Below are 13,738 nucleotides of genomic sequence, written 5' to 3'. Positions count from 1 at the left end.
ATGATTATGACATTAACAACATGGACGCCTCAGAGAAGACAACAGGTGAGGAACCTGGTGGCAGGTCATCACAGCAAACCAGTAGCGGTACATCAATCAATACATCACTAAAGATGAAATCTGTACTACTGTCACTTGCAAAGGCATCCACTAATGCTAGCTGGTGAGGAACAATTCAAATCCTCTCAACAGCAGTCAATTAGCGACTTCACCAAACGCCCTGCCGTATCAGAAAAAAGACCCAAATCACCAATTTGCCAGTGAATTTCATTGTCAAAGATATTCGACCTTTAGCTGCAGTACATGGAGAAGGCTTCAGACACCTACTATTTTTTTTAACCTGGGTCCGATGGAATTCCACAGTCGTCATGCTCCAGCAGCTGTTCGAGCAAAGGATCACAGTGTAATCCATGCTCACGGATGAAACAGTCACCAAACCAAGTGTCTAGAAGTCACTCGCTATGAGAGCATCACAGTGGGAGCTGGTGGAACAGCTGATTCCAGTGCTGCAACCTTTGGCTAAGGCTACCGAAGGAATGTGTGGTGAGTTACACGTGGGGTTGTCTTTCATCTATCCAGTGATTTTCAACATGATCAGCACCACTCTTTGTGTTGAAGCATCTGACCTGGCAGCTGTACACAACTTCAAGAACACTGTTCGACAGCAGTTGGAAAAATGGTTCAAATTGGTGTCCGATGATCTGACAGAATCCATCCCCATCATAGTCTGTATGCTAGATCCCTGGTTCAAGCATCTTCAGTTCATCCCAGAGAGTAAAAGAGAGGCCGCCCAGAGCCACCTTAGCAGCCTGCTACAAGATGAGGGAGAGCCGCTCGCAGCAACAGGTGGGTCTGCTAGTCAGCCAGCTTAATTGATATAAAATGATATTCTTTTGCTTTAATAATAATAATAATAATAATAATAATAATAATGAACTTTATTTATAGGCTAGAGCACTTTTCCACACACACCTTATAAAGTGCTTCACACAAGCAAACAACTTAGTTATAACATGCGTGGCTATATGGTAAACCATTAATTTTCATCCTAGGTGAGGGTGTCCAAAGCAAGGATGTGGCTGATAACGAAGGTGAGCCAGTTACTGGGAAAAAAAACCAGGCAGGAGCACGATTTTGAGCAACTTTTTGAGCCACACTATCAAAGCGAGAGGAAAGCGGGAAATTACTCCCGCAGCCAAAGAAATCCGTGATTATTTCATAACACTGCTCATTCGCACCATGGAGAACCCGCTGTAGTGGTGGGCCCACAACCAGAACAGATTTCCCTGTTTGGCCAAGCTATTCAAAAGATACTTGGCTGTTCCAGCCACCAGCACCCCAAGCGAGAGAATTTTTTCTATGGCTGGAAATACCATCATGCGACAGCGGGTGAGCCTTCATCCAGCCCACGTTGATGCTCTTCTCTTCTTGCACGCAAATCTGGATCAAAAAGCAAAAACTGACTGAGCAGGGCTATGACAGTGAGTAGGCTTATAGGCTAGATCTTGCCTGAGTTTTGTTTTCCTCAAGTGTTTTTCCCGACATTTGAATTTTTCTTTTTTTGCACTTAAATGGGAGTTGTAGCGCATTTAAGTTATTGTTGCATACATTGTTGCAGCTGAATTGCAATCTGTTGTTGCTTCTACTTGTTTGTTTCGTGTAAATAACGTGTATGAGCTGTCTGTTAGCATATGCATTAAGTTTTGATAATACAGATTGTCACTTGTTGCAAAGCAGTCCCTTCTCCTGTGGTTTTATTCATGACGTCATCAGTGATTAGTCAAGATCAGCTCGACTTTCATCACATAACTGTCGACTTTAAAAAATCTGAAGTTCTGCAACCCCTTATATGTAATTCCTGATTGCACTGTACCATGGATGTTACTTGTGATAGTAAAATATGATGTTCATGAGGCAAGAACTACAGTTTAAGGGAAAATTGGAGTTTTGACTCTAAAATAAGGGCTACAGAGTTTGACACATAAGTGTCAAAGGAGGACCATGGCAGTGTTTTCTTTTTTGCTGTCTTTTTAATTTACTGGTTATTATTGCTGTTAGAAAAAGCCTTTCAGAAATCTGAAAACTACGTCCTGCTGTAAGACATAGTAAATGAGCTAAATAATAGCTAAAAACTAGTATGGTCATTTTTTTTAAAAATGTCAGTAATTTTGTGATGTAAAACTGAAATAAGAGTGACTAAAAGCAGCATTGCTCTTTGAAACTTACATTGAATTTCTAATTTGTGTAGAAAACGGACAAGCATGAGGCATGCAAGTGAATGTTACTGCTGCATTGTTCCTGAATCATTTAGTGGTGAGATGTGGTTCAGCTAAAGAATAAGAAAAGCAGCTAAATAGACTAATTATCCTGTTGACTGGTCGTTGTGCAAGTTAAACATTTTCTTGTCTACTGACTGCAGATATAGCAGAAAGCAGCTGTAAGGCAGCACCTTTAATTGTCATGTGCGTGCCAGTGTATGCCCTGGAGCACACAGAAAGGTACACTATCTACAGTTTACAACAGACACGTTTGCAGTGCGTCATGTCTGTAGTTCTGCCGATGGTTGACATAGAGTGTGTACCTGGGACATGCAGGCACCAGTAGGCAGCACTACAAAGAAAGCACAGCAGTAAACCTAAACTGTTTTATCAGTTCAGTCCAAGGGTTCCGTGGCTGCCTGCAGCTGGTGTGACTCTGACAGAACAGCTGTCAGGCTGCATCACTAAACTTCCTCTCTTTGCCACCAATCGTACTGAAATTCACAAAGCTAAACGCACCAGTATTTTTGCATGGTTATACTTTTTTCTACCAGTTCACATTCAATAAAATTAAATTCCATTCTTTCAGGTAGCCACTGATCTCCATTCATTTTTAGTCCACTATGAAATCCACTATGACAGCCGACTTAAAGGGTGCTCGAGAAAGTTAAACCCTCACAGTAAACATCATGTCTTTTTTTGGTCATCATCAGTGTTAAACAGAACAAATGAACTAACATTTCTGTTATTACATTGGATGAAAAATAATAGTCAAAAGAATCAAATCACAAAAGATCTATCATTAATTTCTTAAGAAACATGATACTTGGCAGTGGCAAAACTTAGCAGCATACTTAGCAGCAAGTCAAAATAAAAGAACAACAAATGTATAAATTACAAATACTGTACATTAAAAATTATATAGTGCAATGCATTCAGTTCCTTATTTATCTTATACTGGCCCTTTATGCAGCCCCTCAATATACACAGTTTCTCTTACACTGCGTTTTAGCTCCTGTCTCTTTAAGGCCCCCCTCCCGATGAGCCCACTCTGTTCTGATTGTTCAGCTTTACATATCAGAGTTGTGTAACTTTACTGTTATTGCAAACCAAACATTTCCTGCTTTAGTGCTTCAAATAAAAAGCTTTTGAATGAATAGCTAACAGGAGACTTTTATTGTGAAGAAATTACAGGAAGTAAAAACGTGTTCCTCACTGAATTAGCGGAGCTCCATTAGCGGCACTAAAAACCGGTCGAAACAACAACATATGGAGCTATTTGGAGCTATTTGTTCAGTGGATCAGTTAGAAATAATGCAGGGAGGAATAGTACAAGCAGAAACAGCCACAGTGAGATGTTTTATGAAGAGCTGCAGACAACCTCGACACCTCCAACAGGTAAACTATTTATTTTACTTTGCTGAGCTGTGTAATGGCATTGTGGCTACTCCCTGAGCGGAGCAGCGAACTCACGTGCTGAGCACATAGCAGATGTCGATATAAAAAAATCTGTCACAAACTGTTGTCAGCTCAGGCTGAAAGTAGAAAAAACAGTTGTAAACCGAGCATTCAGAGCAGTCTGAAGCTGCTGCTTTTTGATCACAGGGATTACTGCTACATACATTTACCTTGTTATTTGACACGTCGGCCACTTTAAACATGAACATCCGACATTGTGACATTATAAATATGTCTGAAAATTAGGAAAAGCATAAAACTTCCCCTTTAACAAATAAACAACATATTTGGTGTTGCATGGAATCCTGCCTTTAACCTTGATCTCCACACCAGACTTCGGGTGGGTGAAATGATTACCCTTAATCATGGCATAACAATGTACACAATTATAACATGGAAAGTTCCTTCTGGGAACATGAGACAAAAAATGCATGTGACTCCTAGATAAATCAGTCTTCACCAAGAGATCACATAACTTAGAAGACCTCTTGTAAAAATACCTAGAACTTGGAACTTGGAATGCACCCGCAACATGGGGGTCGCTCTCCAAAATATGCCAGTGATTGCTCACTACTTTTTGGAGTGACTTGCAAATGGAACTGAACATAGAAACTAGTGCCAAGCCCCAAGAAGGGGTCCCTCGAGGGCTTGGTTTAAGTCACTCAGATCGCTGAATAAGGCGTACCCTCTTAAGATGCTCATCCAATAATGTATTCCTATAGCCCCTACACTTAAAATTATTACACAAAACTTTGGCATGTGACTCGAAAGAATCCTCCAAATTACAGATGTGTCTGATCCTCAATAATTGACTATAAGGTAAACTTCTTTTTAATGATGGTGAGAGAAAACTCCTGAAATGTAAAAAAGTGTTTCTATCTGTTTTCTTTTTATATACTTCAGTGTGTATGGAGGTTCCCACTTTTTTCACCAAAACATCCAAAAAAGATATACATTCAAGATCAAAACACAATGTAAAATTAATGGATTCCTCCCTTGAATTCATATATGCATGGAATTCTTTCAAGTCATTGGCACTACCACTCCAAATGAAAAATAAATCATCTATATACCTCCGATAATATTTACTAAACTTAGAATAAGGATTATACTTATAAATGAAATCTAACTCAAATTTCCCCATAAACAGATTTGCATAATTCGGAGCCACCAGTTAGCCCATGGCTGAGCCCCAATTTTGAAGATAATATTGGTCCTGAAACTTAAAATATTTTTTTGTCAAAACTTCCTTAGTTAAAGATAACAAAAACTCTGTAGAGGGGTTCAATTTAGTTCTGAGATTCAAAAAGTACCTCAGAGCCTCCAGACCGTCTTTGTGAGGTATACTGGGATGCAAACTATAGAGACATCCATAGTGCATAAAAAATCATTAGAGTCCACATTACAGTCCATCACCTTATTCAAAAAGTCTGTAGTATCTTTAAGATACGAGGGCAATGCATATACCAAGTCTTTAATGTGAGCATCGACATACTGAGAAAGTGGCTTTGTAAGAGATCCTATACCAGATACAATTTGTCGACCAGGAGGATGTAACAAGTCTTTATGAATTTTAGGAAGTGTATATAAATTGTCGTATTGGATTATCTTGAACCATATATTTGTACTCCTCCTCACAGATTTGCCCCTCCCGTAGAGCTTGTTTCAAGACACTCTTAATTTCAGCACCAAACTTTGAAGTGGGATCTGTATGAAGAAGGATGTATACATCTCTATCACTTAATTGTCTTTCCAGTGCTTGCTTTTGTGGACTCAGGATATTTTCTTCATGTGATCTGTATATAGTTGTTGGGCCTCAAACCACAAGGTCACACAGAGAAGGCCTATATGTACCCGCTGAGGCCTGACCACAAGGTGCGTTTTCCTTTGTTACCTCTGAGACAAAGGAACAGCGCCAAAAACGCTGCTCACAGACAATGGGAGTCCATTGCAAACTCTATTTCCAGTGATGCTTTGCAATTTTCACACCTCAGCAGGAAACAGTCAACATACAGTCTCTCATTGGTGGAGACGCTCCTGCACAGCGGAGCGTCCTGATGACACAGCCATGACATCACTGCCCCTTTTAAATCAGAGCACGCCCTGAAAAATACGCCGTTCCCATGCTGCTGGACTAAGGGGAACTTCTGTCCCTCTGTGGGTCAGCTTGACTAAAGGGGGTACCCCACGGACGTGTTTTTCCCCTCACTGAAGACTCCCCTCGCCAGACGAGACAAGACTTCGCCTGTGTTCACCCGAACACCAATCCTGGATCCAAGAGAGACCACTGCTGCAACCAGCACTGTCAATTCCCCTGCAGACATAAGAAAAGGATTTTTCTTCAAGAAGATGCAGAACTTCTCTGCCCCCCTCTCCTTCAACTGAGTCGACTCTGCTGTTTTCTCTGCCACACCGCCGAGAGCCAGCTCGCCATGAGACTCGCCGACAGCACGAGGACGACCACTGTCAGCATCCGAGCCAAGGAACCGAGCCGGACTGAAAAACGGACTTCACACACCCTGCTCGCTTTCTGAAGCAACCAAGTAAGAGGCATAAGTCTGGGCAGAGGCAGTGTTATTGTGTTTTAATTTTCATTGCTACTGTTTTGTTGTGTGCATTAACGGACCGCCGAGTCCACTTTTCCTGCTTTACTCTGAGGAGTATTTAAAGTTTGCTGCCTGTTTAGTTGTGTTCACCGTGCTAGACTGTTTTGTGTTTGTCCCGCTCAGGACTACTGCTGTGTTTATGCCACTGTGAGTGAGAAAGTAAGTTGCTTTGTCGATCAGAAACCAGACGTCGTGCATAACAGACTGCCGCCCATATGCGCATTCTCTGTGGACAAAGGAACCGCTACTTTTGCTCTCACGATCGCTTTCTCTCCTTCCTCTCTCTCTCTTTCGACTAACACATACACGCACGCATGCACACACACATACACACATCATCTTTTTACACATCTGATGGTCAGATAGCGTTAGATACAGCGCTGCTCTACCTTTCCTTATTCGCCATCAGACACGTCTGTTTTTCACGGAATTGGGTGAGTGCAAGACGCCGACTACCAGGTGCGCCATCTTGCTATTGTCTAACCAAGACACCGCCATACTTCCGCCATTCGGAGCTTAAATTCAACCTTTCTTCGTTCACCCTTGAATGTTGATATCTCTCAGATATTAACATTCTAGGTGAACTCTTTTATGAGACTACCTTGTTTGATTATTGGTCCCAGTTTCTGGGTGGTGCCCCGTATTTGTTAATTCATATTGATAATTCTATTAATTGTTATAATTAGTTAATTATCATTGATAATTGATCATTATTGCATATTCATCATTCATTCACATATAATCAACTGTGCTCCTCACAGATCCAACAGTTGGTGCCCGAATTATTGATTGATATTAATAATCTCTTGATTTCATAATTCATAATTGTCTATGATAATTATGAAGTATTACTAATAACCAAACACACTCCTGCCCGTCCCAACATAGTTCTCTGTGATGTGGCACATGAATAAGATTTGTTCCTTTGTTTGTTTTTTGTTTGTCTTCTTATGAACTGGACAGAAATTTATAATGCAAACTAGTTGATTTGCCTGGTCTTTTAAGTCCCAAACATACCCACTGAATGCAACGTTGATATCTGTGAGTTACTCCAGGGACGTAAGACTGACAAAACCTGCAGTGTCATTCTTGTAGCTGTGGCATGTTGTTGTTGAAAGAGGCCAAAAAGGCAGAGGATGCAATGTACACGCATGTGAACAGAACAGTTAGTTTACTTGCTGTAGGTATTCGTCACAGATTTTAAAGCCACAGCATGTGGCTCACACCAGTAAACCAGCAGAGTGTTGACAGTGGAGAATATAGTAAATATGATTCCTGGAACACACCATTTCTTCCAGAAAATGAAAGTAAATATAAAACACACACGTTACAACTCTCTAAGACTTTCACTTCTTTTTTCCCTCTTTGACACATAAAAATGCAGACTTGATATATGCTGAAGGGAGTTCATGTTCCCTGCATCTCTCCTCACCCTTTCTGGTGGCATTTCTAACCACCAGCTGCTTTTCCCTGCACTATCAATCAGACCTGTTACTTTGGGGCTGATAACCACTGAGGCTTTCAACTGGCAATTATTTAAGTATTCCTATGGTCCAAGTGAAGAGTAAATATTTTCTTTGATTGATAACACAAACATTTGAACACACAAATGTTGTGTGTTCAAATGTGTGTTCAAATGTTTGAACACACACATGCCAGAAACAACCATAGAGGAAAATCTGAACGTATTCAGGCCACATAATAAAAGTTAATAATGAAAGAAGACCACAAAATGTTTAGACAGTCAATCTCAACATGCACTAACCTGTTAAACGACACTGGCACACCCATGGGACACTTTAGCCTCTGTAACTTTTGTTCAGGATCATCTATACTCATTCTAACTTTTTGGTAGTAAAATTTAAAGAGTTGCCTTTCAAAAGAAACCATGATTATGAACAGTAACTTTTTTATTTTTGGTATATTATTTTCAGGCTCGTGCACAAAAATAGAGGTGCCTGGTAAGAATTAAAACCAGACAACAAACCTACTGAGGGAAAGTGTGTAGTCATAAAATCACTTGCTGAAGTGTTTCTTTTTCTCTGACAGGCTTTCCCATCTATGTCCTGCCACAGATTTCATCAACTTGCACAACTTCTTAATCCCCTCCATGTCCCTCTAGTGTTGTGTGTGTGCAAAGTGCGTTCCAGTATCCACCATGTCAGCAGAAGACACAGGCTAAGAGAACCACTGACTCACCCATTTCCTTGGTCGCCCCCTGGGTCTTTTCTCCCCAGTTGCCTCAGCTTTCTGTGAACACAGAAAATAGGAGCAATATAATCAGTCTTTATCCTGACCATTGACTGTATATAAATATGGACGCATGACAGCTCCCCAAAAGTGAAACGAAAACATCTCGATCACCCCCTGGTGTCTGGCTGCTGTATGGGTCATAAATCCCACTCCCTCCATGTGAGTGGGTGGAACATGAACCAAACTAAAAAATCAAAGTACACATCAAATAAATTTTTCCAAAAGATGATTTCTGTCATCACACTGATGTTTGTCCAAATGCTCATTTTTCTAATAAGTTTTTTTTTTAAATAAGCTATTTGACGATATATAAAGGGGATGTGACATCATGATTGACAGCTGCTCACAAACCTCCGTCAGGCAGCAGGATGGCAAAGGGAGCTTGTCCCACAGGCCATCATCCCACCACCCAACTCTGCTGCACAGACTCTTGCTCCAAATTACATCATAAAAGCAAGATGGCAGCTCCCGGAAAAGAGATATTTTGGCTTCACTTTTGCATAGCAGCAGGAAGTGGAGACACGCTGTCCATCTTTAAATACAGTCAATGATCCTGACTAACACCTCATGATATATATGATATGAAAGTTTTATGTAAAACACCTGATGAGGCAAAATGACAAAAATAACAAGATGTTAGGTGTTTAAGATGTGTAGACATCTGTGATCTGCAGACATATTTAGATCTGTTTGAATCATCTGGAGACATATTAAGAAAACTAGATACCGTGTTCCAAGATGGTGCCCTATTCATTCCAATGAAAGCTGATTAGTGGGCACACAGGTCAAAAAGTTTTTTAGGCTGTCTTTCAGGCTGTCTTGTTTTGGCCAAAATGGCCAAATATAATTTTTTAAAAATAATTTTCAAGTTTTATGTTTTAGTTAACCCTTGTGCCTCACTAGTGGCCTAAAACAGCCTTTAACATTTTATTTTTTCAATCATTTTGGCTGTGATTATGCTGAAATCCAACCACATATATATACCACTATATTAATCATCTATAATATACTGTTTAGAAACAATACTAACTTTCAGCATGTTAGGGCCCTTTTAAGTCCCTCTGAAACCCATTAACACCACATTTTTGATCCTGTGGTTGCTGCTGCATAAATTCATGCATTCTGTTTTATAAGACTTTCAAACTAAAGTCCTGGCTTCAAAATTTTAGTTTTTACTATTCTCCAACTGGTTGAGCCATTTTCTCTTTTTTAACCCTTTGTGCATGGGCAAATGCATGCTATTTTCCTGGTTTTCGCTCAAATCCTTGTGGAAAAAAAATGTCCCCAATTTAAACCCATACAAACTGTATTTTTTGATCCCATGGCCACAATATTGTATAAGCATGCATTCTATTTTATTAGGCTTTCAAACTGAAGCCCTGGCTTCAAAACTGTAGTTTTTACTATTTTCCAGCTGATTGAGCAATTATCTCCTGTTTGCCCTGAAGAATAAATACATTAGAATTTCTCTCCAATAGGGGCTATGCCGGTGGCATTTCATGCATTATCAAGTTCTGAAGGACACTGTAGCAAACTTATCCATCTAAAAATGGTTTGTTTGTATTGATATGGATGTCAAAGGGTGGTGTATGTTTGTGTATGGAAATCTTGTGTGTGTTTGTGTGTGTGTGTGTGTGTGTAGCTAAAATTTATATGGGCTGCAGGTCACATCACTCCTTTCTCCCTCTCTCTCTCGCAAACACACACATACACACATGCACGCGCACGCACACACATGCACATGAACGTGCAGGCCCTCTGACTCTAAGATATAGGATATTATACCTGATACAGATGCCTACATGAGTTACAGTACCGTATATGCAATCGAGCTTTGAAGGTATATGTGTGTGTGTGTGTGTGTGTGTGTGTGTGTGTGTGTGTGTGTGTGTGAAACAAGAGGGCAAGTGATTCCCATGGCATGTTTTTCATTTGCTCTGATTCATGTGTCTTTTCAATACTGATTCATATGTTTTTGAAATACAGAGATAAAAGTAAGTTCAAAGCTCCCCAATTACATAGATGCCCACAGATACACTTATACATGCACTCCTTCCAGACATAGAAACCTGCAGCACTGCAAAGGTGCAGTGGGGCAAAAACCAAACAAGGCACCCTAAACCATTAGTTTGTTTATGTAGCTGCAGTCGTAGCTAAACTGACAAATACAGCCAGCTCTCGAGCTATGCATTTCTTACCTGTGACACACACACACGTATGCACACATGTAGACAGACACACACTCACTCACATACTCATTCATTTCTGTTCTGACTTTTTGAATGTTAAATGTTGAATTTGTTAAATTTTGATCGAAGTGATGTTGTATTTATGCTATATTTCTAGAGCAAAATAAGGTAATATGCTATTAGAAAACAAAAACTTTGAAGGGTTATAGGGCACTTTACATATGCTATAAGTTAACAGGTCAGATTCTATACCTTAATCTTATACTGCCCAAAAAATAATTATGCATAAATTTCATTGTTGGACTAAAGGAACATAAATCTTACTCAGGTTGACATTGAGTAGAAAATGTTTATATTTGAGACCTATAAAAGTGTCTACTGCAGGCAAATGGAAAGAGTAACTCAAAACATCAATCTAGAATCAAATCTATGAATGTATTGAATTGAGAACTGATTTTGAATCGCAAATCGAATCGATTTTGAATCGCAAATCGTTTTGAATCCTGAAATATCAAAAGGACTATACATCCTTTTTAAGTGAAGTTATCAACAAAGGATACACTGAGATTGTGCCACCACATCAGTTATAGCATAATGACAGCAAGTTGTGGTTCCTCCTTCATCATGGTGTATACCATCCCCAAAAGAAATCTTTGAGTAATTTTTGACTGTGGAGCAGATTTTCAAGGTGTGTTGCTTAACAGCCAACTTCTGCAAGGTCCAGATCTCACCAACACTCTGCTTGGAGTTCTTTTACGATTCAGAGAAGAACATGTGGCCTTAATGGCGGATATAGTGCTGTTCCACCAGGTCAGAGTGTCAGAGAAGAAGATAGATTTTCTCAGGTATTTGTGGTGGTCTAAAGGAGACTGGACTAAAGATCCAGTAGAATATCAGATGCTAGTACATCTTTTTGGTCCATCTCATCACCCAGTTGTGCTAATTATGCACTAAGGAAAACAGTTGAGGATAAAAAAGGATTTCATCCCACCAATAATGCATAATACCATCCAACATAATTTTTATGTGGATGACTGTTTGAAATCACTGCCATCAGAGGAAGAGGCAGTGTAAATGATACAAGACCTGACTGCTGACAGCCAAAAAATGCAGAATTGCATCATTTTTCAGATGCCAGTCAATATGGTTACAGTACTGTAGCTTACCTTAGACTGACTTTCGAAACAGGAGTACAAGTCTCATTTATGCTGGGGAAGTCAAGAGTTGCTCCAATGAAACAGACTGCCATTCCAAGACTTGAACTCACTGCCGCTGTGCTGGCAGTTTGTGTTGATAAAATGCTGAGGAAGGAACTTTAATTTCAGTTGAAGAAATCCGTTTTCTGGATGGACAGCATGACAGCACTTAAGTACATCATGAGTGAAACCACAAGGTTTCACACCTTTGTGGCAAATCGAGTGGCTATCATGAGAGAAATGATAGACCTCTCACAGTGGAGATATCTCAATTCAAAGAACAACCCTGCTGATGATGCTTCCCAAGGATTATCTTCAGACCGCTTTCTGACTTGCAAGGGATGGATCAAGGGTCCAGACTTTCTTTTAAAAGCAGAAGAGGAATGGCCAAAGTTCATCTTGGATCACAACCCACTTTCCAGCAATGACCCAGATGTCAAAAAGGATGTTGCTGTGAATGCCATTACTGTAAATGATTCAAACAATGCAACACAACAATTACTGAGTTACTTTTCAGATTGGAATAGACTAAGAATCTCAGTAGCTTGGTTTCTCAGGCTCAAAGATACTCTTCTAAAGCTTGCAAAACACAACAGTGGAAGTTTCAAACCTGGAAAAGGGGAAACCTGTGAAAGGTAACAGTGATATTTCCAAATTGGACCTAGTGTTAGATGGCATGTTGAAAGTAGGAGGCAGACTCAGTAAAGCAACCATGCCTGAGGAGGTTAAACACTATGATTCTATCAAAAGATCAACTTGTTTCCAAACTCATTGTGCAACATATTCATAAACTCATGGGACATGCTGGGAGAAACCATATGTTGTCAACCCCCAAAATTAATATATTGGATCACAAATGCCAACGCAGCATGCAGAAAAACGATATGATTGCTTTGTATGCCGAAGTGACCAAAGAAAGTTTGGAGAACAAAAAATTGGCAGACTTTTCTTTGATTTAGAGCACACCATAGCACAGACACAGCACTGGTGAAGGTCACAAATGACCTCCTGACTGCATCGGACAAAGGACTTGTATCTGTACTTGTCTTGTTAGATCTTAGTGCCGCATTTGACACAATTGGTCATCACATCCTATTACAGAGACTGGAACATTTAATTGGCATTAAAGGAACTGTATTAAGCTGGTTTCAGCCCTATTTATCAGACCGATTTCAGTTTGTACATGTTAATGATGAATCCTCCATGAAGGCAACAGTCAGACATGGAGTTCCACAAGGCTCTGTACCTGGACCAATACTATTCACCTTGTATATGCTTCCTTTAGGTGATGTTATTCTGAAACACACCATAAAGTTTCATTGCTATGCAGATGACACCCAAATATATTTATCAATGAAGCCAGATGAAACCAATCAGTCAACTAAACTCTAAGCATGCCTTAAAAACATGAAGACCAGGATGACCTGCAATTTTCTGCTACTAAACTCAGACAAAACTGAAGTCATTGTGCTTGGTCCTACACACCTTAGAAACACATTATCTAATGATATAGCTGCTCTAGATGGCATTACCCTGGCCTCCAGCACCACCTTAAGGAATCTGGGAGTTGTTTATGATCAGGATATGTCCTTCAAGTCACACCACATAAATCAAATTTCAAGGACTGCCTTTTTCACTTACATAATATTGCAAAAAATCAGGCACATCCTTTCTCAAAATGATGCAGAAAAAATAGTCCATGCATTTGTTACTTCTAGGCTGGATTATTGCAATTCCTTATTATCAGGCTGCCCTAAAAAGTCTCTAAATATCTCCAG

The 13,738-nt window shown here is 39.9% G+C and overlaps 1 protein-coding gene across 7 annotated transcripts in view; it reads right to left on the bottom strand.

Moving 5' to 3' along the window:
• The window catches only part of hmga2 (high mobility group AT-hook 2), a 106,270-nt gene that overhangs the window by 54,745 nt on the left and 37,787 nt on the right, over window positions 1–13,738 (bottom strand). For 6 of the 7 annotated variants that reach the window (XM_042403588.1, XM_042403594.1, XM_042403591.1 and 3 more), the window contains one exon: window positions 8,522–8,572. The exons of the other annotated variant lie outside the window; for it this stretch is intronic. In XM_042403588.1, the coding sequence (XP_042259522.1) occupies window positions 8,522–8,572 (51 nt within the window). The remainder of the gene's footprint in view (window positions 1–8,521; window positions 8,573–13,738) is intronic. 7 annotated transcript variants of the gene reach the window in all.

The sequence above is a fragment of the Thunnus maccoyii genome, chromosome 23 (assembly GCF_910596095.1).
Source record: "Thunnus maccoyii chromosome 23, fThuMac1.1, whole genome shotgun sequence".
Taxonomy (NCBI): Eukaryota; Metazoa; Chordata; class Actinopteri; order Scombriformes; family Scombridae; genus Thunnus; species Thunnus maccoyii.
This window is presented reverse-complemented; position numbering and strand designations above follow the sequence as displayed.